This window comes from Urocitellus parryii, chromosome 3, assembly GCF_045843805.1.
Source record: "Urocitellus parryii isolate mUroPar1 chromosome 3, mUroPar1.hap1, whole genome shotgun sequence".
In the NCBI taxonomy this organism is placed as follows: domain Eukaryota; kingdom Metazoa; phylum Chordata; class Mammalia; order Rodentia; family Sciuridae; genus Urocitellus; species Urocitellus parryii.
The window spans coordinates 134,705,378-134,732,950 of NC_135533.1; the positions used below are offsets into that span (position 1 = coordinate 134,705,378).

Here is a 27,573-nt window from a genome sequence, read left to right on the forward strand (position 1 = left end):
CCTCAGCACCACATAAAAATAAATAAAACTATTGTGTCCAACTATAAAAATTAAAAAATATTTTTAAAAATAAATATCTTAAATCCTAAGTTGGCTATACTAACACCATGGAAAGACTCACCCCTACTAAGTATTTCCTTCATCTGCCCCAGACCGCTATCACTTCATCCTCCAGAGATCAAATCAGAAAAAGAGAGAGAGAGGAACCCTGTGTCCCTACAACCTAAAACAAATAGTGTGCCTGGGGAAAACAATCCTTCATTAGTTATATTACTATGGATTAGGAATACAACTGTAACATCAAACCCAAAGTTTCACAAGTATTAAGTTGGTAATTCTATTTAAGGAAACATTAAAACAGTACAGGTGATACTCTGGTAAGGGTCTTGAACTCAAACAGCTGAAGTGACAGGCCATACTCCAGTCCCATGGTCCAGTAGTGACCAGACTCCTAGGTCAGCTCCACCTTAGGGCTGAGTGAAAGCCCAGCAGCACCACCCAGTAGAATCTTCCATCTTGCTTAAAAATTGCAACCTGTGCCTTTGGTGGGCTTATCTTCCCATTTGAAAGCTTTGGATTGGAAGTTTTGAAAATTCCTAGGCAGGAAGTCTGCAGGGACCATGCAAAGGCACATTTCTCCTGGTGCAGGAAGGTCAAGAAGCATTAGGAGCTCAATAAAGAAGTGTAAAAGGGAAGACACTTTCAAAATTAGAATTTTTCAAGTGTGCAAAATCCATCTGAAACACTACTGAGGGGATTACCTGCACACACAAAAAAACTCAAGTGACATACCATGTGGCTATTGCAGGGAACTGGGTAGATGCCCATCCCTCCACTGTATCAAGCTGAATGTCCCCTTTTGAACTAGGAAGAACTGTCTTTCATCAAAAACTATATTTATTTGGTGCTGGGGATTGAACCCAGGGGTGCTTAACCTCTGAGTCCCAGCCCACCCACTTTTTTTTTTTTTTTTGAGACAATCTTACTAAGATGCTTAGGGCCTTGCAAAGTTGCTAAGAAAAACCATTTTATTTTTTATGTAAAAATAAACCCCATGACTCCCATAGCCAATCGTATTTGAATTTTTAAAATTTTTTTTAGGGGCTGGGGTTGTGGCTCAAGCGGTAGCGCGCTCGCCTCGCATGCGTGCGGCCTGGGTTCAATCCTCAGCACCACATACCAACAAAGATGTTGTGTCCGCCGAGAACTAAATAAATATTAAAAATTCTCTCTCTCCCCTCTCACTCTCTCTTTAAAAAAATAAAATAAATTTTTTTTAGTTGTAGATGGATACAATATCTTTATCTATTTATTTTATGTGGTGCTGAGGATCAAAATCAGGGCCTCATGTGCGAGGCAAGCGCTCTACCACTGAACTACAACCCCCAGCCCCATATTTGAATTCTTATAAACGTTAAAGTAGGGGTCTGCCTTAACAAAATATGAAGTCTTTGGCATATATTCCCATGGAATTATATCCACCCCTGATTTTTGTTTTCTTCCCTATATTATCCGTCCCCCCACACCTTTACTCAATGATTTGTGTTTTTGTATTACATGTGGATACTAGGGATCAGAACCCAGGGCCTCACACATGCTAGGAAAGCACTGTTCCACAGAGCTCCACCCCAGCCCCAGTATTACATGCATTTTTAAGGTTTCATGCATTTCCTAATCCTTTCTCTGAAATATGGGAAAGTAATCAAGACAAGCATATAAAAACTAAAGATTGACCCTGATACAAATAAATGCCCTACAACCTTGGTAATCATGATAAGCTAAATTCCTAACATTTATTCACAATCATGTACTATACTCAGGCCATGCCAGCAATGGGAATGTTCATCCTGCATTGCTCTGAACACCTGGACAGCCACAGGAATGGATGAAATTCATAGAACACTTCACAAGAATTTTTTACAAAAATAAAAAACATTTATTAAAATGTTTGGGAGAGGGATACAGGACTGTCACAGTCACTGGAGCCCGGGCTACGGTTTTTAAAGGGACTTAGTCATGGTGGTCGAGTGCCCAGCTTTGCTGTTCTGATCCAGGGGTGGCTGAGGAACACAGCCAACAGGAGGAGGGACACCAACAGTAAGCCCTTGGCAATACACTGAGCATAAGGTTCCCCTGGAGGACAATGGAAAAAAAAAAAAGAAGTAATGTTAATTCTTAACTTTTTTGTAAATATTTAGGTAGAAGTAAGCTAAACCACTAATAGTGATATAATTTCTAAGCATATCAATAGCAATACATTGTTTCTTTTTAAACCTTCCTATATGTCTTAAGTTTTCTGTGACATTTACATGTTATTTTTAAATTTTAATTTATGTAACATAACTGATAATCATCGCAGAAATCTGTTTTACCTTACCTTGATAATGCTGGGTCAATGGATATAGAAGTTGTGGCCAACACACCGCATTTCTATTACAGTCGTACTCTGTAAAATTGATCTGAAATCTACAGAACATTTTAGACAGTTACAACAACAAATGCAAAGCATCAAAACTTGATTAAAGGAATAAAATTCCTATTTTCAAATATAAACTTCTCTGCCTCCTAATAATATTTAATATTAACTAGGTCAGCAAATGGATTACCTTGTCAGGGGTCGGGGTAACTGTGCAGGTATTTTAATAAACTGGACTGATGCACTGATAGGGAAAAAGTCAGCCTTATCTTCACAAGTAAGTCCACACTGGTACTGCCAGCTCACTGTGGAGAGCCTACGGGGAAAGACGTGCAGGGAACACAGCCATCATTCATCCAGGGCACTCAGAACACAGGGCATCGTGGTATTACATAAAATTTAAAATGCAGACACAAGACTGAGAAGAACACAGGGCCCTCACACACCTGCACCAGCTACAATCACCCACTGTGGCCAGGCTCTCCCTCGGGCCATCTCATACAGATGCTTTTAAAGGTAACTTGTTTCATCACCTGTTTCTCTCAATTAATGAGATAATAATCATCAGCAGCAGCTACCCATTCAGGGAGTGTGTTCCAGGCTCAAGCCCAGAGCTAAAGTGCTTAGACACAGCAGCTCATGGAACCCTCGACTCACTGTTACTGCACTGGCTTGGTGGTTATGGTGGTTAGCCTCTGTTACTTCTGCCTACGAAGCATTGCTTCTCCTTTCTTCTGGTAACTGTGCCCCCATTTTGCCTTGAAGAACCACCATTGCCACACTCTCAAGTCTAGAGGACCAGAGGGCACCAGCCAGAACCTAGATCTGGACCACCACCTGAGCCCACAGGTATCTATTGTCCCCGCCATAAGTGATTGGTCCAGAAAGGAGCAATGACTCAAAAGGAGCCAGCGAAAGTCTGCCCAGACCTTTCTAGAGAGCATCCTCTCCACTGGAGTTGCTAAACCGATGCGAGGAGGAACACCAGTGTTCCTCTTCGCCATCTGTGTTCCCTTTTTGTTTCTTTGCGGTACTAAGGATGGAACCCAGGGCCTTACATGTGCTAGGCGAGGGCTCTACCATTGAGCGGCACTCTAGCTCTATCTTTTCATCACTTGAGGATGGCTTCCTTGAGAATGAAGCCAACCAGAGGGGAAGGGATCCATGAGACGAAGATCCTGGACCACACGGGAGGCATGAACCACAAACTAGCTGTGTGCAGACTTTTCCAATACGCACCCTATTTTGCTTAATGAGACCATGTCATTTAAAACTGAGAGGGACCTAGTACTCAAAGGTAGTATCACCATGTTATAGATGAGAAAAATATAGGTCAGGAGACACAAAGTAGTTGCCCAAGGTCACACACACAGAGCTCATAAGTGTCTATGGCCTAAGTCCCCACCGAGCAGTGTTCTCCATTAGCATGCCAGTCACACTCATGGACTGTAGAATGTTATGAGCACTAAGGAGCCCCGGTTCACCTTGAACTCCCTGAACAACCTTGCAGAACCTCTCATACCCAGCTCTATAAATTCTTGTGAGGACAAGTTTCCATTATAAACACAGTTCATACACATTCCATCTCTACATACAATCATATTGCTAATAACTGCAATTTATAAATAAGTGGACTCTTTTTTTTTAATAGTTGTCAATGGACTTCTATTTTATGTATTTATATGAGGTGCTGAGATCCAACCAGTGCCTCACACATGCTAGGCAAGCTCTCCACCACTGAGCTGCAGCCCCAGCCCACAAGTGGATTCTAACTTAGCATTTCCCTACTCCTTGGCATGCCCTCCACCAGACCAACTCTCTAAAGTACACTTATCCAAGATGGGGTCGGACCTCGTCTGGATGCCGAGTATCTGCTGCTGAGCCACCCCTTCCACTGAGCCAGCGTCAGAGATGAGGATGCGGATGTGGAGCTGAGCAGGAACATCCGGGCAGGTGCCCAACGCGCTGCTAAAAAACGGGCCCATGTGGGCATCAGGAGCATCTACACCTACAGAAACAGTGAGCTAGGCATTTTTGAAGGAATTTAATATCAGGTTTCTGGCAATATACCAAAAAATCGGAAATAATATTAGGAATCACACTTATGAGGCTTTAATGTCTATAGGCTCAGGTTGTGGCTCCACAAAATACTCAGGCCCTTAAATCTACAAACAGATGCTAATTAACCAGAGTTGTGTTGAAAATGTCTGGTAAACCAGTCACGGACCCACAGAGCAAAGCCCTTCATCATTCTGTTCCCAGCTCCCCACGGAAATCAACCCCATCTTGTAATAGAAACATATAAAACTGCAGTTAAAGGCCACAGAGTTGTTTCAGGGACCCACATTCCTAGTAAAAGCTACATATGACATTTAAAATCCATTCTAACAACTGTAGCCAGATGAAAACCAAATTTCCTGGGCTGTTGCCAGTAAGGCAGTTTAACTAGAAGAGAATTAAATTGAATGAGAAATTAATTTTCCTTCATCTTGAAGACCAGCACTGGGAAAACCAGCAATGAGGAGGGTGGGGGTCTCCTGGCAACCTGGAGGGGCTTCTTTGCTCCTTCAGAGATCCTGAAGGTCGCTCACACTGTTTGAATGTCAGATTTCCTCCTCCTTGACACACGTGTCCCCATCACTTCTCTTCTGCTTATTAACCAGGATTAGAGTTGCTTTGGGCTTAGATACGAAACAGAAGATAACCCTTCCTCCCTGAAGGAAACTAAATGTCATCACCTCTCTGATGCAGCACCCAACCAATCTGGCTGCCCGGACCTTTTACTCCCCGGGTGCTGGGACTGACTGCTGCCCGCCATCCCTCAGGGTCATTCCCCAGCCCATCTTACTGGCCTGAATCCCGAGCCCAGGCTTGGAAAAGCCCAATCTCTGGGCCTAGTGCATCAGACACAGACTGGATGAGCAGGTGGGAGTATGAGACCCCACAGGACCCCTCCCCCCAGTTGTAAAACAGGCACTTCAAGCTAACAAAGATATTATATGATCCCAGGCATCCAGAGGGGACCAAGGAAGGATATAAACATGACCTTCATATCAGCGAGGGGTGGGGACAGCGCAGGGACCACACACTGGATGGCCTCTGGTGTGAATTCCAGTCTGCTGGGCCAAAGTGACTTTGGAGGGTGCACGGAAAGTGAAAGAGCAGTATCCAGAGAGCTGCCCCCACTGGCAGAAGGGGAGGGACCGTGGAGGCAGGCGCTATAGCTTCAATGAGCTCTCTGCAGCCCAAAAGTCAATGCCCAGCGGGAGCAGAAGCTGCTTCCTGTTCAGTTCACATCCAAGGCTCCCCTAAAAACTGGTCAGATGTTGCCTAGGGTGCCACTGAGACCAGCGGGGACCCCGGACTTTGTTCTAACTCTGCCGAGGCTCACTTGTCAGAGGGCTTAGGGTTCATCACAGGAAACCCCATGAGCTAGACCCCAATGACTCAATGGATATGTGGGGTTTGGAGGTGGACTCAGGCCTGTGGGGACCAGCTAAGTTCACTTCACCTCCACTCCCCTGCACACAGCACCTCCCCTTCGTGTTCCACTCCCACCCCCAATCCAACCCGCAGATGCCTCTGGCCAAGATGCTGGGCTTTCAAACCTCACCTGGCCTCCAGGAGCCCTGTCACCCCCATCACACCTCCACTTCCTGCCCTGCTTTTTCACAGCGCTGTTATCATCACACACCACATGATGCACCCACGCCCAGGAAAGGCGTGCACTCCAGGGTCACTCACAGGTCATTCGAATCACCACTACATTCAGGACACTTCTGATCTGTCTTGTCTGGGACAGGGTGGGTTTGGGTGGTGGGATTGAACCCCAGTCTCATTCATGTTATTCTACTACTGAGCTATTCTACCACTGAGCTATAGCCCACTCCCCAGATGCAGTTTTAGAATATACCCCACAAAGAATCCTATTCCCATGACAACTGCTCCACCTTTCCTCCCAAGTCCTGGCTCCCACCAATACATTTTCTGTTTTACACACTTGCCTATTCTGAATATCACGCATGATGAACTCACACAGGATGTGGTCTTTCTTTTTTGGAAGGAGGGTACTGGGGATTGAAGCCAGGGGTTCTTAACCACTGAGATACATCCCCAGCCCTTTTTATATTTTTTATTTTGAGACAGATGTTACTAAGTTGCTTAGGGCCTTGCTAAGTTGCTGAGCTGGCCTCAAACTTGCAATCCTCCTATCTCAGCCTCCTGAGCCACTGGGATTATGGCATGCACCACCACACCTGGAAGATGCAGTCTTTTGTGGCTGGGCTTATTTCACTTAGCACAATGTTTTCAATCACTTTATTTTAATTTAGAAAGTTGTTTTTATAAACTACAAATGCAATTTTCAAATGCCCGTATTCCTGGCAACTAAAAGTGGAAATGCAAACCAAAGTGCTCTGAGAATCTTCCAGCTTAGTTCAGGCTTTCGTTTACAAAGATCACGAGTTCATAAAATCATGGAGCAGCCGGCCACAGTGGCGCACACCTATAATCCCAGCAGATTGGGAGGCTGAGGCAGGAGGATCACAAGTTCAAAGAGAGCCTCAGTAAAAGTAAGGTGCTAAGCAACTCAGTGAGACCCTGTCTCTAAATAAGATACAAAATAGGGCTGGGATATGGCTCAGTGGTTGAGTGCCCTGGAGTTCAATCCCTGGTACCAAAAAGAGGAAAAAAAAAATAGTGGAGCAATTGGAACTTCATATGAATTTCCTCTTTAAAAAAAAAAAAAAAGAATCATGAATAAGAGGTGAAAAACGTGAAGAGCTCCCTGCCTGGAGAGTAACTAGTTAAGCTAGCAAAGAAAAGTGACCTACCACATCAGACTCTAATGCTACAACTGCTTAGCAACCAAATTACACATCTATCTGTATGTGGCTCCGACTTACGTATTATTTCCAGCCAGCCGTCACTCAGATTGCCGTAATTAGAGTTGCCTCTCATGGCCACATGAGTCGCCTGTATTAACGAATCAAATCTTTCAACAACATTCTGCCTGCAAAAGAGTAAGACATTTCTCAGCCACAGCACGGCCTGTCCTGAGGTCCTTCCCAGAATAGTCTAGGCACACTTGTCGGTGCCCAGAAAAAAATCTGCTGAGGAAATGATATTAAAATCTGATTAGGATACAGAGCAGCACACTGTATTAAATATGTAAGGTCTAGTCTATGTGGGTTTGATTATAGAAACTAGTAAAAGTACTAAGAAAAAAAAAAAATCTGGGAGTCCCCATTCCTCCTTAATGGCCTCCCCAGGATGGACGGTGCAGAGAGGAAACACATACAAAAGCAATTTCTTACTTTGGGCTTAAAATGTTAGTATCTTATGTTATAAAACATGGTTTGCAGCTGGGTGCAGTGGTACATGCCTGTAATCCCAGTGGCTCAGGAGGTTGAGGCAGGAGGATCACACATTCAAAGCCAGCCTCAGCAACTTTGTGAGGCTATAAGCAACTCAGTGAGACCCTGTCTCAAAATAAAACAAAAAAAGAGCTAGGGATGTGGGCCAGTGGTTAAGAGTCCTTGGGTTCAATCCCTGATGGGGTGGCGGGGGGAAGAAGGCATTCAGACAAAGCCATCATGAAACACCACCTCAAATGCACTAGGATTTTTTGTTTTGTTTGGGGTTTTGTGGTGCTGGGGATTGAACCCAGGGATGCATGCACACCCTCTACCACTGAGCTCTACCCCAGCTCCTGAAAAACTGCTTTCCTTATTTTCCTTATTTATTTTACAATACATGCAGTTGCATGTATGCTAAGCAAGCACTCAAAAACTGAGCTGCAGGGGCTGGGGATATAGCTCAGTTGGTAGAGTGCTTGCCTGGCATGCACAAGGCCCTGGGTTCAATCCCCAGCATCACCAAAAAAAAAAAAAAAATGAAGCTAGAGTTGTGGCTCAGTGGCAGAGCGCTTGTCTGGCCCGTGTGAGCACTGGGTTTAATCCTCAGACCACATAAAATTCATAAATACATACATAAATAAATGCATTTTTAAAAAACCGAGCTGAATCCCAGCCAGGACAGTTATTTTTTTGAACAGGGAAAACAGGATGTGTTGCTGAGGAGGTGGGAAAACTCAAAGTCTCTTACACTGCTGGTAGGAATGTCAAACTGTGCGGCCACTATAGAAAACAGCTTGGCAGTTCCTCAAAAAACTCAAAAGAGACTCACCATACAACTCAGCACTTCTACTCTGGGGTATGTACTCAGAGAACTGAAAGCATGTTCCAACAGAACTTGTACATGACTGTGCACAGCAACGATACTCACCAGCGCCAATCAATTCACCAGCAGAACAACCATCAGTGGATAAATGGACCAACAAGCTGTGGTCCCCACACACAGTGGGATGTGACTCAGCCATGAAGGCAGTGAGATTCTGACACATGCCTCTCATGGTGAACTGAAAACATTATGCCACGTGGGACAAGCCAGGCACTGAGAGTCACGGATTGTATGTTTCCACTGATATGAAAGGTCCAGGGTACAGAGCAGAACACTATTGCTGGTGGCTGGGGTGAGCAGGAGATGAGGTGGACGATGTCACCAGCACAGGGTTCCCTTCTTGGTGATGAAAATGTTTTGGGACTAGACAGAGGTGTTGACTGCATACCCACAGGAATGCACAAATGCCATCAAACTGTTTACTTGACAATGATTAGAGAATGTTATCTCAATTTTTTAAAAAGGAATGCTGGGCAAGGTGGTACATACCTGTAATCCCATTTACTTCAGGGAATGAGGCAGGAGGATCCTAAGTTCCAGCCTGGACAACTTAATGAGACCCATCTCAAAATAAAATGTTTTTTAAATAGGGCCAGGGGTGGGGCTGGGGTTGTGGCTCAGTGGGAGGGCGCTTGCCTAACCTGCCTGAGGCACTGGGTTCGATTCTCAGCACCATATACAAATAAATAAAATAAAGGTCCATCAACAACTAAAAAATATTAAAAAAAAAAAAAAGGGGCCAGAGGTGTGGCTCAGTGGTAGAGTGCTGCCTGGCATGCACGAGGCCCTGGGTTCAACCCCACAATGTATATTCAGATGCATAAATACACTTTCCAGATGCTACCTGCACATTGGAGTTCCAGGTACCAGGGCTTAGCCATTCTTCAATCACACCAATTACACCTGTTCCTGGCCTCCTTAGATGTCTCAGAGTATAAAGTTCAAACAACCTAAACAAACTTCAGCAGAGAACTTGGGGTTCATTGCTTAAACATGGAAGAAGTGGCTTTCATCCAGAGAAAGAAGAGAAAGATCTATTTTCCTTTATGAGGTTGTGTGAACCAACTCTAGCACAAGTGAGTAATCATTCATTTTCTCCCTATCACCTTTACCCAAGTTTCAATTCATTCTAATTTTTCATATCTGCTTTTAGTGGTAGTGAATTATTTGTTTATGTAGTAAATTAATTTTATTAAGCAAATCATTCAAAACTGTGGATAAACTTGTCAGTAAAACTCACCTGAACTGAGTACAGTTTTCATTAATTCCAACTTCCAAGAGACACCCAGAGAGTACATTTTCTCCAAATAAAATGGGTTTGAAAGTTGCTGATGTGCACAAACCCCTTCCAGCTATAAAAGAAAAAGAGTATCTCCTTACTGTTTTTGCCAAATAAAAGTATAGATCTACTTCAAAGTTTTTCCTGAAGAACAGTAAATAGAAATAAAGTTTCCAGTTTTACAAACTGAGATTATTGTTACTTTAATCCCTTCAAAGACAAACAAAGGTGCCTTTCTGTATCAGAATTCCTAGTCAGGGCAGGGTTCCCTCTGAACATGAGCCAGGTGCCTGGGCAGGCAGGTGTGGGCAATCAGCAGGGAGCAGAGACCAGCCAGGGTGCCGGGAGGCTGTTCTCAGCTCTCCAGGCAGCACCTCCCGGGCTTCCAGAGACAGCGGTGGACAAAGTTAAAAACAGCCTCCCCCTCTTCCCCACTACAGAAGGCAATTTGGCCTGACTAGATTCAAAATATGGAAATGGACATCATCGAGCTCTAGTTTACCAGGAAGCTAATCATAATGGCCATGCAGGTTACCTGGCTGCCAAAGGTGTAAAGTGGTAACGTTGTTCATCCTGTCGGCATGAAGGGCTCGGACAGGCTTGCCAAGTTGGTAACCTAGACAAACACATGCATGGGACTGAGCACCTTTCCTCCTGAAGTTATTTTCAGCAGATAATGGAGGAGAGAATCACAGTGAAAGAAAATATGGAGGGAGAGCTTTCTTAAAAATACCCTGAGGGGCGGCTGGGGCTGGGGCTCAGTGGCAGAGCCCTGGCCCTGCACGCCTGCAGTACTGGGTTCCATCCTCAGCACCACGTAAAAATAAATTAATTAATTAAATTTGGTTTAAAAACAAAATACCCTGAGAGAAGGCAATCCACTTCATTGGGGTTTTGGGGTTTGGTTTTTTTTAACAGACATAGACATTCATGTGGTATCTAAAAATACATTTTAGGAATAAAATCTGAAAAGTCAAAAGTAGGCCTGAGTCAGTCCTGCCTCCTTCACACAGCAACTGAGCAGGCATCAATGACCACATGCCATGGGGAGCACCCATCACAGCAGCTGGTGACAGAAACCCAAACCAAAGCATCTACCATTCAGCCCCAAGGTCTGGCTCAGCCCCTCTTCCATCCACCTCCTGGCAAACCTGACTTCAGACTCCCACTTTTACTATGAAAATGCTCCCCCGCATAGAAACATTGACCCACAAACTTGTGTGTGTGTGTGTGTCTGTGGTACTGGGGATTGAACCGGGGGCTCTCTACCACTGGGCTCCATCCCCAACTCTTTTTTCCCACACTTGTTTAACTGAGGCATTACAGTTGTACATCATGGTAGGATTTATTGTTACATCTCCATACATGCACACAATAGAACAATATAATTTGGCCAATATCATTTCCCATCCCTAGCACTTTTTATTTTTTTTATTTTGAGACAGGGCCTTGCTAAATTGCTGAAGCTGGCCTCAAACTTGAGATCCTCCTGCCTTAGCTCTCTAGTTGGTGGGATTATAGGAGAGAGCTATCACACCGGGCAGAACCACAAACTTATCATAATAGCATGAACACTAATGTAACAACCACCTAAAATCAACAACTTAGTATTTAGCCATAAATATAAATATCAGATAAGCATATAAATATATATATATATACATATATATGTATGTCTACACACACACACTTTTCAGGACCATTTGAAAATAAGCTATAGACATCACAACACTTCATTTTTTTTTTTAATTTTTCCTTGTAGACAGACACAATATCTTTATTTATTTATGTGGTGCTGAGGATCGAATCCAATGCTCATACATGTGAGGCAAGTACTCTATCACTGAGCCACAACCCCAGCCCCCTCAATTGTTTTTTTTTTTTAATATTTTTAGTTGTAGATGGACATCATTTTTTTTTTTTTTAATGTGGTGCTAGGGATCAAACCCAGTGCCTTACACATACTAGGCATCCACTCTACCACTGAGCCCCAGCCCCGGCCCACAATACTTCATTTCTACTCCTTTTTTTTTTTTTTTTTTTTGTGGTAATGCTGGGGATGGAACCCAGGGCCTTGTGCTTACAAGGCAAGCACTCTACCAGTTGAGCTGTGTCCCCAGCCCACAATACTCCATTTCTAACCTCTGTCGTATCTCCTAAAATTAAGGATATTCCCCTATATCATGACAGCACAAATATTTCTTCTAAGAAAATAATAACTCTTCAAGGTAATATATCTCATTTATATTTGAATAATAGTTGAATAATATATTTAAATAATAATATATTTGAATAGTAATAATAATTAGGAATAAAATCTGAAAAGTCAAAAGGGACATATTTCCTTGTATGTCCCTCTCTAATCAGATCTGACTGAGACCCAGCCATTGCTCCTGTTTCCCACTTTCTTTCCCTGTCCCTGAACCCTATCTGCCCATTGGCTGCTGATCAGCCCCCACTGTGTGCACTTACACTCCTTTCTGCCACCACAGCTTCTGCCTAGGTTATTTCTCTTCCCAATACAAACAACCTGCTTTTCTTTTTTTTTTTTTCTTCTGCACTAGGGATTGAACCCAGGGACACTTCACCACTGAACAACGTCCCCAGGACTTTTTATCTTTTATTTTGAGTCAAGTCTTGCTGAGTTGCCCCTGCCTCAGCCTCCCCAGCTGGGAGTACTGGCATGCCCACAGCGCCTGGCTCTCACTGCCTGCTTTTAGGGGCCAGGGGGTTATGTCTCCTCTGCAGGCCCCAGGAGGGAAACCCACCAAGGGTAGTGGCTCCAACAGGCTCACTGCCTGACCGCCAGCATGTGACAGAGCTCCTCAGTGAGGGGCTGTGTGGCTCAGTGGGCAGCTCCCTACTTGGTGACAGTTCCAGGGCACTTGTCCCTAAGCACGGCACTTGTCTGTCAGTCACCTCAGTGTTTTCATTGTCTTTTCTCATAATGTGATGCTGTCTTTCCAAGTAAGATGGTAAGTCCTTGGAGACATGGCTCACAGTATGCAGTGCTCCAAAGCCCAAGTCCAACTCACAGCGGTCCCCTGGGCTGCTGAGATCCCCTCTCCCCAGCTCACCCTTATGACCAGACCTTCAATATGTTCCACATAGTCTGACAGCATTTCTCAGAAATCCTATGAAAACACTTAAATTCCAGAAGGCAGCTTTCAAAGTCAACAATAAACCCCCAAACTCCACAATAATAGGTTTTTAAAAAAATAACATCCAGGGCTGGGGATGTGGCTCAAGTGGTAGCACGCTTGCCTGGCATGCGTGCGGCCCGGGTTCAATCCTCAGCACCACATACAAAGATGTTGTGTCCGCCGAAAACTGAAAAATAAATATTAAAAAAAAAATAGATCAGTAACTAAAGAGAAAGAATTTGTACTTTCATTACTTGTCACTAAGTAGGACATTTCGTGTAAAAAAAAAAAAAAAAGATGCTATCAGAAAAAAGTATACAATGTCACAAAAATGAATAAAGAAGCAGGTCAGCAAAGCAAAGTGGGGAGTGCCCATGACCTTGGGTTGGGCTGGTGTGGCTGAGCTGCAGACTGCTCGTAGGACAGTGACGGACAGACGGCACAGGCGGTCACCTCACCTGGGTTTCCAGACATCTCCTCTTCATTACCACTGCTGTGGCTTAAAAACTTCACAGTAAACCTCTGAGTTATTACTCCTAGAAATAAACCCAAACAAAGACATATTGTGCATCACTCACTGGGAAAAAAGCTGTCCCCATGTGTTATTTTCTTTAAAAATTGCAGTTTGGTGTGCAGATGAATACTGTCTCTGTGACTAACTCACAGACACAGATAAGAAAAAAAATCCGACTTCATTTTATGGTTATAAATATAAGGATCAGAAAGGAGGGAGGGAAAGAAGGAAGGAAGGAAATTGGACTTTAAATTTAAAGCATTCTCACTACCTCAGTTACCTTTCTGGAGGGCACTGACTTCTGCCCTGATAATCTTGACATTTATCTCACTGATTGTGTTATTATTCCATCTGAAAATATAATGCTCTTCCACATTCACATATCTGGAGGCTGATCCGTGGCCTAAAAGTACTTCTGCAAATACAAGAACACTCCATGACTAAGGACCCGCCACTGGTGTCTCTCTGCCTGGGTGACTGTTCCCAGAGTATCCCACCCTGCCGCCGCCTCCAGCTCCAGGGAACCTGCCCTGGTCCCTGAGTCGGTGCCAGCAGCCCCCTCTTGTTCACATTACCCTGAAGGACATCGTCACTTCCCTTTTATTCCTGAGTTCCCAGTGTAGTAGGGACAAACGAGGCAAGGCACCGAAGATAGCAGGAAACAGTTATATTTGGCTACAGCCAGGCTCAGAGGGAACAGCTTTTGCTGTAATCAATCAATCCCCTGAACCCCAAGTTCAGGGAGTTTCAGAGTGTGTAAGGGGAGGGGCTCAGAAGTTCACAGTCTGCAGAAGTTCACATAAAAGCAGCTTTTTCTTTCACTGTTCTGGGCAAGTTAACTCTTCAAGGATAACACCTGAGAAGGGGAGAGCTTCTTCTCCCCTTTCCTCCCTCCCCCTTTACCATGGGCCCATTTGTAACTTATCTTAAAAATGCAGACATCTCTGTGAAGTCCAGCTCAAGGCCAGAGGCCTTGTTTGCACATTTTTTCAAAGTACTATACTGGATATGTTTGTGATAACTAGTAAGGGGATGTCTAGCACCTGGAGTGCTGGTATCTTCTCGGCCAGTGCCCAAGTAAACAGGGCAACACGAAAATAGGAAGTTTATCTATACTGGACTCTTTCTCAGAGACTCTTTTGCTGACAATCCTAAAATCAGCCAAGGTGAAGAGGGCTTTTCTGTGGAGAAAGGGGGTGCCCACTTCACCAGCACTTGTCTCAACATGACATAGAGCAGGCATTTGGTGAAATATTTGTAAAGTGAAAGATTCATAAGTGGGGCCTGCCACCTAGCTGCCTACTACATTGAAGGAACTTGATGAAGTAATGAATGAACTGGAGAAGTACAACGCACCATAAAGGAACACAAATACTATCTCTCATTAGGAACAAAGTCCTGTCAGCCACAGTGGTGTGCACCTGTAATCCCAGTGAGCCAGGAGGCTAAGGCTGAAGGATCGCAAGTTTGAGGCCAGCATCAGCAACTTAGCAAGACTCTGTCTCAAAGTAAAATTTCAAAGAGTGCTCTTGGGTTAAATTTCCAATATCCCCCCTGCTACACACACACACACACACACACACACACACACGAAATGTCCTGATAATATCAGCCATACTTTATATAATTTACTTGGCTGCATCACAATTAAAAGCAAAACATGAGGGTCTGGGGTTGTGGCTCAGCGGTAGAGCACTCGCCTAGCACATGCAGGGCGCTGGGTTCAAGCCTCAGCACCACATTAAAAAAACAAAAAGGTATTATGTCCAACTACAACTAAAAAACAAAAAATATTTTAAAAATCGAAACATGAAAATATGGTATCCGAAAGAATTTTGTTTGTTTGGTTTTAGTTTTTGGGGGGATACTGGGATTGAACTCAGGGGCACTCAACCACTGAGCCACATCCCCAGCCCTATTTTGTATTTTATTTAGAGACAGGGTCTCACTAAGTTACTTAGCACCTCACTTTTGCTGAGGCTGGCTTTGAACTTTGATCCTCCTGCCTCAGCCTCCTCAGCCACTGGAATTACAGGCGTGCACTACCACACCTGGCTTCTAAAGAGTTTTTTAATGACCTGACAAACATCTAAGAAAAGTCTCTAGGAACCTGAGAACTAGAAGGGACCCCAAAACTCATCCAATCCAGGCCTGGCAAGGTGGGGGTTGAGGGTGCTGCCTTGTGGTCACAAGAGAGTACACAGCAAGGTGGAACAAGGAACAAACAAACTACTCTTGGGATGTCTTCCTGACTCCAGTAAGCCCCCCAAAATTCTTAATAAAAATGTATTTTACTCTGGAGCTATATAACACTCATAAAAATAACATATTTCTGCAGAAATGACATAAAAGTCTAACAGTGAGAATACCTGTATTGGTGATGAATTTGTCGAGGTCACCTGCTTCCTCATAGGTCACCGTTGGTGTAACTATGCCTGAAAAAATACATAAATCAGCTTCCCCAAGACTGCACTGTCCAGGTGATCTCATTTACTCACCCCAAGGAAAGGTGGCCAGGCAAACACGGAAGCTATGCCTGCCCTGGGAGCCGGCCACAGCCACCCTCCAGCATCAGCAGACACAGGTCACCTCAGCAAGCAGCAAGGACCAAGAGGATCCCAGAAGCCAGAGAGAGTACCAGGTGCCACTCCCATCAGGGCCAAGGCGGTGGGCTACCAGTGGGGTGTGAGAGACTGCAGCACTTGGGAGAGCAGTTGGTGGTCCCACAGCGTCACAGTCCCACGTGATGTGGCGGTCCCACTCCTAGGCATGTGCCCAAGGAAAATGAGAACGCTCGTGCAAAAACCTGCGCACAGGTGTTCACACCAGCACTGTTCACAGTACCCAACAGGTGGCCCGGTCGGACCATCCATCAGCCAACGAATGGAGAAGCAGAACACGGTACATCTAAGCAACAGATGCGACCCAGCCACCAACAGGAAGGAAGCTGACATGTGAAAACGCACTCAGTGAACGAGCCAGACGCGGAAACCACACACTGCAGGGTTCCACTTGTACTTAATGTACAGGTAAATCCACAGACAGAGAGAATAGGTGGGGCTGCAGGGGCCCGAGGGAGGGGGCAGGGAGCAAGCACGAATGGGCACAGGAGTTCTGGCAGGTGATGCGAAAGTTTAGAAATACACAGAGGTGGGAATGCACTAAATGACACTGAATTACATTATGTCATGGAAAATTTCCTTCAATTAAAAAAGAAGGAACCGGGGCTGGGTTGTGACTCATTGGTAGAGCACTTGCCTGGCATGAGGCCCTGGATTCAATCCCCAGCAAAATAAATAAATAAATAAATAACGTGTGCTAGGCTGACCTACAGAACTGAACTTTTTCCAAAGAAAACACCATCCTCAATTGCCAGTTGAAATTTTAAGTTGATCTGGTAGAAGTGACTTATAATTTCACAAGGTTATACTTTAACACTGGGGTCTCTTCTTTCTCCAGACACATGACATACCTCCCATGGTGCTGCTCTTTATCTTCGAGTTGATAATGCCATCTCGTTCTTGGTACACTTCCAAATTAGTAGTGCATTTATCATCAAAATTCCGAAGGAATGCTACAGGGGCATCCCGAAGACACTGCCCAGCCAGGGACACCTGAGGGTAAGGACATACCCAGCAGATTTGTGATCCTTCTTCTAATCATAAAAACCAGATCAGCATCTCTTAAAATTAGTCCTTCTGTCAACTGCCCCTGTCCATGGTCTGGTTTCAACAGTGGCTAGTCTGCTGAACTGACCAGTTTTTGCACAACCTGGAATAACAGGTCAAGGAGTCACACCAGCATTATTTAATAAAATTGAGTGAGATCCTTTGCCCCACTCTGTTGACTTTTTGTAAATTTAAAAAATATTTTTAGTTGTTGATGGACACAATACCTTTATTTTGTTTTTGTTTATTTTTATGTGTTGCTGAGGATCAAACCCAGGGCCTCACATGTGCTAGGCAAGTGCTCTGCCACTGAGCCCCAGCCCAGCCCTGCTCTTGACTTATGCAAAAACATAATATTCAACTTCATTTCCCTTCCTCTTCATAACTACATGGCGGGGGTCGGGGGTGCTCCACACATGCTATGCACCAGCTCTACACTGAGCTCCAGCCCCCAGATTTTCTTAATGTCTAAAAACGGACTCATATGGAGAGTAAAGAGAAATGGTTTTACATCCCATGTTTTCTTCTCACAGATGTATTTTCCTAATAATGTTAAACTCAAAAAAATAAAGATTCCATTTAAAACTTTGTAAACCCTAAAATATTTCTCAAAATTCTACATGATACATTAGCCAGGCACACACCTACAATGGGGGCTGAGGAAGGAGGACTGCAAGTTCAAGGCCAGCCTCAGCAACTTAGAAAGACCCTAAGCAACTTAGTGAGACCCTGTCTCAAAAAAAAGGGGGGGAGTTGGCTAGGGATGTGGCTCATTGGTAAAGTGCCCCTGGATTCAATCCCTGGTACAAAAAAAAGTAAAATGACATATTTATGGCTTACTAGAAATTGGCTATCAAACTAACAAAAGTAAACAATAATCATTATTTCCAAGGAAATTTATCAAAAATATTTTTTACTTGATAGTTCATTCTGAGATTTAGCAAAGCTAGTGATTAATAGTGAGTTTTTTAAAAGTCCATAGACCATCCATAGTAAAATCCCTGGTAAATCCACAGGAGAAGAGTAATGTGGGGAGAGATTTTCAAGAGCAATGAGTTCAATCAACAGTAGGACAGGGAAAACAAGCGCCTGGCATGTCCAAGCTCAAGTCGTTACCTGCGGAACAGTAAAATACCCCTTGTTGACGGTCAGGACGGGATCTCCTTGTTTGTAGCCGAAGTCTGGAAAGCCCTGTGGCTCAGCATGCAGATGCGCTTCAAAGGCAGGGTGGTGCCCAGGGGAACTGCAAGCCACAGCAGAGACTATCAGTGACATGTCAGCTGTCACCCACTGAAACACAAGTCTTCCTTCAAGTTTTCCTTTACTTTTTAATTATAAAAATCAGAGTTGTAAATTGTCAACAATACAGATCTATAAAACACAGAGGGTAGAGGGCCCCTGTAGGGCCGGGCATGGCAGTACACACCTCCAATCCCAGATTCTCAGGAGGCTGAGGAAGAAGGATCAGATTCAAGGCCTGCCTGGGTAACTTAGCAAGATCCTGTCTCTAAAAATATAAAGAGGGCTGGGATGTGGCTCAGGGGTGGAGCACCCCAGGTTCAGTCCCCAACACTGCAAAGAAAAACTCCCCCGTGGGCCTGCTGGCCCTTCTACCTAGAAAGTCACCCACTGTACGCTGGGTCAGCTGGCTTATGCTCAGTCTTCCAAACACTTAACAAAAGCAACTTCACTAACTGACCTCTAGAATTAAATCACTTCGGGTGCTAAGAAAAGTGTGATCCCAGCTACAAGGCCTGCTGGAGGTGGCTCTGTGGCCCTGGGAGATGAAGCCTCTCCCAGGCACAGCTCTGGTACTTACATGGCACCATGATAGAAGTGACCGAGGAAGGGTGAGTTGGCCAGAGGTGACTGCACGCACAGGAAGGGGAACCAGTCGGGGACCTGGCCAGGCTTCCCAACAGCACACAGCTGATCAAATGGAGGATTGACGTCTCCTCCAAAAACACCAGTGAAGCAGGACAGTCTGAACAGGTCTCTGGCCTCTGCCGAGCACTCCTTGAAAGCAAGAGGGCCTGCCAGTCACGGTCCTCAGCAAGCAGATGACACTAACTCAGGCCAGCAAGATACAACCAAATAGGTGAGAAGCAAACACAGTGCCATCTCCTCTAACAGTGCTTGGTGCCCATAAGAAGTAAAATTTCCAGAATTTCCTTAGTCAACTCCCTCACGAACTTCAAGCCTTCAGGGGAACTGCAGCTCTACTAGGGACGTAAGAAGTGGCCACCGAAAGCAAGAAGAGACAGCAGAGGACAGATGGGGATATGACAGAGCAAACCCCTCTTCTAACCTTTGTCACTGTTCAAACCCTGACATTCAGAGGTAGGGCATGCGGTCCACACCCACAAGCCTCAAGTGCTGCCCACTGTGTCCTCATACGACCCCATCAGTGACATCGAGAATCACTTATCCACAGGCTCATTCTGCAGCTATGTCCTTCCTGTCTTACAAAGCATGGAGGGAGCTGCAGGTTAAGCTCTGTCCTGAAGACCGAGCTGCTGCAGTAGTCATTTTTCTTTACTTTTTAATTATAAAAACTTAGGCTGTGGCTGGGGCTCAGTGGGAGAGCCCCTGCCTCGCTCGCGTGAGGAGGGGTTCAACCCCCAGCACCCTCCCCTGCCAAGGAAAAATGTAACTGAGCTACTGTTTCAAACATGAATAGTTCAAATCAAAAACTGCGTAGAAAACATGGTAGGTTGTGGTCCAGAACAGACAGCACACCACGTTGGTGCCATGGTGTGTGACTGCAAACATGGCATCTAGGGGACATGAACTCCGGTCACCTGCCACTCTAGAAGCTTCTGTCAGAGACACCCTCATGCACCACGGGGTCCTGGACATTGCCCACTCATTTTGTAGCCATCTTAGTTTGGGTAAGTACTCTTTGACATTGGCACTACACAGGGCCTAACAGTGATGATGCGGAGTCGTCCCTGGGGCTAGGTGACATGTGGCTATATGCACTCTACAGACTGACTACGTAGGCTAAAGACACCCGAAAAACAGCAGGAGCAGAAAGTTCCTTCTGACCTGGGTGCAAAAGATGAAATTCCCTCAGAAATGCTCCTTTCTCTTCCTCTTTTTTGGTGGAGGGCAGCTCAGGCCCGCCAGGCCCCCTCTCTTGGCTGAGGTGCCTGCCACAGGCAACATCTCGTCCTCAAGGTGACAGCGCTGAGGCTGAAGGGTTCTCACACATAAGCCCTGCGACACTAACCCCCTTCCTCCTCACCCCCCTCCAGCTGACCACACAGCAAAAGCAACGCCTGCACCACTTCCTTACCTCCTCGTTCCCTACAGGGCACCCACACCAGGAGACACCTGCACTCAGTAAGTGTGCATGCTCCTCCAGGCCACCCACCCGTCAGCTCACTCCTCAGACCAGGGGCCGCTGACAAAATGGAGATGGAGCTTTGCCCCTGGAGATAGAAATAGGGAATAGTAGCAGGAGAAGAGGGAAAGAATATCACCCTGACATTTTTAGCGATACCGGAACCAGATTTATGATGTGCTTTTATCTTTTAATATAATGGTTGTCATAGGTCTAATTACAAGAATTATAACATCACTAGGTGCAGTGGCGCACTCCTGAAATCCCAGCTACCCAGGAGACTGAGGGAGGAGGATTCAAGTTCAAGGCCAGCCTTAAAAAAGGATGGGGACGTGGCTCACAGTAAGAGCATCCCTGGGTTCAATCTCCAAAAGTAAAGAACTTTTTGTGGGGAACTAGTGAATCTGAACAAACTCCCCCAAAGAAGACACAAATATATCAAATAAGCACAAAAAATCTGACCATCATCACCTGTCAGTAGAGAAACACAAATCAAAATCAGAAAAGCCGCTCCATACATACTAGGAGGGCTACCATCAAAAGAGAGATAATAACAAATGCTGGTGACAATACAGAAAAACTGCAGCCCACACACTTTGCACCAGGAATGCAAAATAGTGCGATTGCTTTGGCAGAGTCTGAAAACAGCTTCTCAAAATCACTCCTGATGACCCGGCAATTCTAAACCCAAAAGGATGGAAACACCCCTGGGCCGACACCTCACACACGCTGCTCACAGCGGCCATCCATCACGGCCAAAGAATGAAAGGAACAACATGTCCTGCCACTGACATGCCCTGCCACTGATGAAGGGGTGCAAGACACGTGGTGCGCCTGCGCAATGGAGGTGATTCAGCGTGACAATGAGGCTCCAGCACAGGCCACACAGGACAGTCTAGAAAACCACACTAAGTGAGAGGCAGGGCTCAGCACGCCGCAGCATGGGATTCCGCTTACAGGTAACACACAGAACAGGCAGATGCACAGTGTCCTGGGATGAGGACTGGGATCATAAATAGACCCAGGTCTCTTGAGGTGACAGAGGTGTTCACAAGTCAGATGTGGTGATGGTCGTACAACTCTGAACATTTACTGACAATCACTACACCAACGTGCTTTCTTTTTTTGTATTTTCTTAAAGGATCCTAAAACCACCCTCTCACTCGCTGCAACCACGACTTCCTCCAGGGATACATTTTTTTCCTCCATAAACTCAACTGACAAAACTAGATAAGAAAACACACAATTTGAAAGCAATTTGCAAATGAGATGTCATCTCAACTCTGAAAGACTGTCTATTAAAAAATGGGACCTGCCGCTCTCAGGCAGCAGAGAGAACATACCTGGTCACAGCAGCAGCGAACATCACAGGCACCAGCCATTAAATTGCAAGGACAAGGACCAAGGGGCTGATACACCTGGTTAGGAATAACAGTCATGTTCTCTGAAAAGCACAGACAACAGAAAGATCAGCTGTAATACAATCTGACAAAGCTCTGTCACATTTGTGACACTCAAAAAAAAAAAAAAGCAGAATCGTTATTTTCTAAACCACCATCACCTGACATTGCCCCATAAGGACCCTTGAAACGGGCAATGTAACAAACATATCTGAAGCTGTGTCTGCTGCACCAGCAAAAGCCACATAGAGAACACACCAATTACAGTGAACCAAAGAAGTACAGTTGATCTCGAAGGAATCACATCAGTTAAAAATTATTAATTAAGATAAATGTAAAAAAAAAAGACTGTAGAAGAAATACATAAGTTGTAAACAGAAATTATTGCCTAATGGTAGAATTAAGGGCAATTTTAAAATTTTTCCTCTAATTTTGCAGGTTCTAAAATTTAAAATATACATTGTTTTTATATTTAAAAGAGAAGCATTGGGCTGGAGTTGTGGCTCAGTGGTAGAGCACTTGCCTAGCACATGTGAGGCCCTGGGTTCAATCCTCAGCATCACATAAAAATAAATGAATAAAATAAAGTTATAAAAAAATAATAAAAGAGAAGTATTGTGTTTAAAATCCCTATGGACTTAATGGTCAATTTTTGACAAATATGTTAAAAAGCAAAAATAAAAGTTGATATAATAATCTGATATATAGATATAAAATAACTGTTACCCTAAGACTAATGAATAAAATATGTTACAAAAATTTTTAAAAAATGAACATAATCACAGGTTTTATTTTTCAATATGCTGAACAATTCTATTCAAAATACAGCTGATATTAAGCACAAACACAGTGACATTCAGGCAGCTTATCTGGAATGCATCTAGATCATGTTTAATAGGCTACACGCTCAGCCTCGAGTGACTAGCACATCTGAGTCAGATCTGCACATCTCGGCTCTGGTTCAGCATGGGGGAAGAACCCAGAGGCAATTATGGCTTGTGACAAACTCCTGCTGCCCATTCTAAGTACCTGCCCCCACATGGCTAGGACATCCCCTTAATAGACCTCTCCTGTCCATTCTCCACCCAGTTGTAGAGATATTTTTTTAAAAAATGTAAGTGAAAGCTGGGCCCAGTAGTGCACGCTTGCAATCCCAGTGGCTGGGGAAGCTAAAACAGGAGGATCCTGAGTTCAAAGCCAGCCTCAGGGGGCTGGGGTTGTGACTCAGCGGTAGAGCGCTCGCCTAGCATGGGCAAGGCCCTGGTTCAATCCCCAGCACCACATAAAAATAAATAAAGATATTGTGTCCAACTACAACTAAAAAAAATATATTAAAAAAAAAAAGCCAGCCTCAGCAACATAGCAAGACGCTAAGCAACTCAGTGAGACCCTGTCTCTAAATAATATACAAAAAAGGGCTGGGGATGTGGCTCAGTGGTTGACTGGCCCTGGGTTTAATCTTTGGTATAAAACAAAATATGTAAGTTAAGCCACACTTAACTTACATATTGTGCTAAAGCCCCCAACAACCTCACCCTACCTGCAGTGCCCAGGATCTGCCCAGCCTCCTGGCCTCTGCAGACTGCCTCTCTCCCCTGGAAGCCCCTCCTGAGGTCCCTGTTGTACAGTTGAAAGGGTACACCACCACCCCCAGAGGCCTGGCAGAGCCTCCCAGGGTCTCCCTTCGCCCCAGCAGGGGTCCCATTCTCAGCGAGGGTCCCTCATGTCCATTGTCCACTTATCTGTCAGGCTGGTAGAGCCGAGAAGGAGATACGCTGCCCCCTCCTGTCTACTGAGCAACCCCAGCCCAAGCAAGCTGCTACCCAGGGGCAACAGTTTTACTGAGGTGGAGTTGACACTTCAGGGGTCTGGGTGTGTTCACAGTCACATTAGGACACGTCCACTAACTCAGGAGGAAGCCTGCACCCTTCCATCCCCTCCCACCCTCTGCACCCACCGCTAGCCGACCAGGCACCGGGCTCCCCTGCACACTTCCCCATAGATGGCCTCTTCACTTACCATAAGGTTTGGGAGGGGGGTTTCTTTATAGCTATATTTTATTTATCTTTATGTGGTGCCGACGATCGAACCCAGGGCCTCACACGTGCTAGGCAAGCGCTCGACCCCTGAGCCACAGCCCAGCCCCTGGCATGAGGTTTCAAGGATCATGAGTTAACAGGGCTTTTAAATTGATGACCAGGATGAATTTCAGCAGGGGCTCAGGTTCATTTCCTCCATGCTGACACCAGTCCAGGCTCACTGGGCAGTGACCAGCAGTCAGGGAGCACCAGCAGTGCCTGGGAGGCAAGCGGAAGTGACCTCAGCTGGAACAAAAATCTCTTCACAACAGCCCAAAGGTGGGAAATGCCAAATGCCTACCAACAGGTCAGTGGACAGGAAGACCGGAACACACTCACACAGTGGACACCACTTGGCCAAGGGAGGCAGTGAAGCACTGACAGATGCTACATCATGGACCAACCTTAAAATAAGGGCCAGACATAGGTCACAAGCCGCTGTGCAGCTCCTTTATATGAAATGTCCCAAACAGGCATCTCCAGAGAGAGAAGGCAACAGCCTGTGGCTGATGGGTGGGGCCAGGGAAGGAACAGGAGAAGCTGCAGACAGGTAAGGGGTCTCACTCTGGAGTGACAAGAATGTTCTGGAACTAGGAGCCATGGGTTGCACACCACCACTAATCCACTAATGCCACCAAACCCTTCCTTTAAATGGTTATTTTGTGCCTTGTGAACTCCACCTCAATCCTTCTTTTTAAGTAGAAGAGTGCTGGCCAAACTCAGCACATAAGAAACAAAATGCTCAGTAACTCCTGCTATGAGGAAAGATCCTACCATGTTCCTGCACTCGGCCCCACCACCCCACCCCACCCACCGCCCCAGCAGGTGTTTAACCCAGGACTAAAAACCACAGGAAAACAAGGCTGTACTCCTGCTCCTTCACCCTTCACAGGAATCCATTCTAAAAATCTCCATTTTCAGGATATAATATTAGAAGAATTAAAGTTGGAGAAGTCAATCATATAACATGTGTTCTGCTTGGTGAGTGGGGCCAGCCCACGCCAGCACCACAATACCACATCGGCCTACTGAACTTTGGGTCTTATGTGTGGTAAAGATGACATTTTTGGATATCAGTACACGGAAACATGTTTCACTTTCTCTCAAGAAGGATTTGAAGTGTTTTACAAAAGATACAAACAGTAAATCAAGGAAAACCTTAAATAAAACAGTACAAAGCAAAAACTTTTAAAACAAGAAAACAACGACAAAAAAGAATACATTTAGGATGACAAGACAGACTCAAGAATAAAGTCAAGGGGGCTGGGGCTGGGGCTCAGTGGCAGAGCACTTGCCTAGCACATGTGAAGCACCATGTAAAAATAAACAAATAAAATAAAGGTATCATGTCCATCTACAACTAAAAAAAGAATAAAGTCAAGCCCACTTTTAAATTGCATGTCATAAACTTATAACCAAACAAGTAATATCTGACATAAATGTTTGGACATCAAAGACTGTACTTGCCTGATGCACCCTGGGTCAGAGAAGAGTTGGCATAAATTTCCACCTGAATGAGGAGATGTGCTAAGCAGGATGAATTGTGAGATGCTGAAACCAGAAGAGTCTGGACAATACAAGGGGACTCAGAGAAGGACTCTGTCTCATTGGAGGAACACTGCTCCAGGCCCCTCTTCAGCCTCACTGTCACCTCCAACACGTTCTGAAAGGAAAACACTGCTATACTTAGTGAACTCAAAACAACATCTGTGATCCTAAGAACACAGAATGGAAAGCACATTAAAGCATACATTAGCCTCAGTGCATTTTGCAAAAGAAGAACCATATTCAAAGATGACAGAATTCTCAATTTCACCCCTAAACCTGTCTAAACCAATCGAAATATGTAAGCTCTGATTCTGAATTTTTAGCAAACAACATTTGAATACTTACAGAAAGCTAAACAGAGGTCTGATAAGTTAGTTCAATTTATCTAGACCCTTCTTAAATGTATTTATTCTCTCACTATTGAAAGATGAAATACCAAAAAGTCAATGAAAATGATCCCCAGTTTCTCTCAGAATGGCTCTGGACACGCAAACATCTATTCCTAAGGTATAAGCAGTCTTTCTTTCTTGTCCATTTATCTCAGAGTTGATACTAGACACTCAGTGGACACTTATTCTATGAAATACATGTCACCTCTCCAGTCTTCACAGTCCTGACACGGAAGCTCAGATCCAGTGGTTATGAAGTTCTTTTGAGTTCCAGAACCATTTGATAATTTGACATAAGCTGGCAGACTTCTCATCAGAAAAATGCACACAGGCCAGGCACATGGCCCACGCCTGTAATCCCAGCAACTAGAGAGGCTGAGGCAGGAGGATGGCAAGTTCAAAGTCAGCCTCTCAGCAGATTAGCAAGGTACTTAGCAACTCATCGACACCCTTTCTCTAAATAAAATATAAAAAAGGGCTGGGGATGTGGCTCAGTGGTTAAGCACCCTGGGTTCAATCCCTGGTACCAAAGAAAAGAAAAAAAAAAAAATGCACACAGAATTCAACAGACTTCACCAAGCCCTTGAAATCAGCCAAGGCTCCCTAGCCCAAGGGTTGGAACACTGGGCTGGATGGGTGTCTGCACTGACAGCGCACACTTCCACAGCGGTTCTGACCTGGAAAACGCTACAAGTATTAATTCAAGAGCACACTGCAGAAACCAACCCGGGGGGGTGGTTCTGCTGCAGCCTTACCACACTTGGGGTCACAGTCACACTCCAGTCTCCCGTCTCATTGCTCAGCACATCACAAGTTGGAACTGGCAACACTCCTAAAGGAGAGAAGATTGCAAGGCAGCAGGGTCCAGGGGGTTCCGACTGCCTAGGACGGAACCCCTATACAAGGGTGACATTAGGGAGGGAGGTGGCAACCTCTCTGAACTTCAGTTTTTTTCATTGGTCCAATGGGAGGGAAAGATGCTACTATTCTCATCAGGGACGTGAGGCAGGGCAGACAAGCACAAAGATTAGCCATTAGTTCAAGCTCTCTTACGGAACCAGTCGCCCGTCCTCTTTGCTCCACCCTGCTTGCTGAGGGCAGAGGCAAGGCCCGCAGGTCGCCCCCAACCCCCACCAGAAGGGCCCACTCCTCACCAGCCTCGACCTGCAGCGGGGCCAGGGACACGGTCACCTCCTCGGGGCCTCCGACCAGGGCCGCGCTGACCGCACTACCGGACATTCGAATGAAAGGCGGGATGAAAACTAGGAGAAAGGTAAGGGGTAGGCGAGATTAACGGCCACACGACCCCTGCCCGCGGCGTGCGTGTCGGCGGCTCCCGCGTCGTGGCTTCCGGGCCCGGGGAGTCCCCTCCTGGTCCCGCAGGTCCCTGCCCCGCGTACACACCCGGGTCCGCCCGCAGCGGCCTCAGGACGCCCTGCAGGAGGAGCCCCAGCAGGAGCGGGATCGCCGTCGCAGCGCCCATGCCTGGAGCCCGGCCAGCCCTAGAAGCCGGGAAGGGCCCAGCGTGGAAGGCCCGGCAGCCGCCGCCCCG

The 27,573-nt window shown here is 45.4% G+C and overlaps 1 protein-coding gene and 1 non-coding gene across 2 annotated transcripts; one reads left to right on the top strand and one right to left on the bottom strand.

Annotated features, from left to right (window-relative positions):
* Positions 1-1,977: 1,977 nt before the first annotated feature.
* On the bottom strand, positions 1,978-27,573 carry Tctn2 (tectonic family member 2). Its single transcript, XM_026402983.2, has 18 exons — positions 27,426-27,573; positions 27,176-27,283; positions 26,777-26,853; positions 25,552-25,747; positions 21,950-22,050; positions 19,080-19,276; positions 18,377-18,503; positions 17,065-17,206; positions 15,962-16,027; positions 13,873-14,007; positions 13,537-13,614; positions 10,471-10,551; positions 9,897-10,008; positions 7,321-7,427; positions 4,268-4,424; positions 2,607-2,732; positions 2,378-2,466; positions 1,978-2,133 (listed from the first exon to the last, which is right to left on the bottom strand). Exons 1-18 carry the CDS (start codon positions 27,502-27,504, stop codon positions 2,015-2,017), a joined length of 2,097 nt encoding a protein of 698 aa, XP_026258768.2. The 5' UTR covers positions 27,505-27,573; the 3' UTR covers positions 1,978-2,014.
* Positions 8,223-8,295, top strand: Trnaa-ggc (transfer RNA alanine (anticodon GGC)). Its single transcript has one exon. It is a non-coding gene; the product is annotated as a tRNA-Ala (tRNA).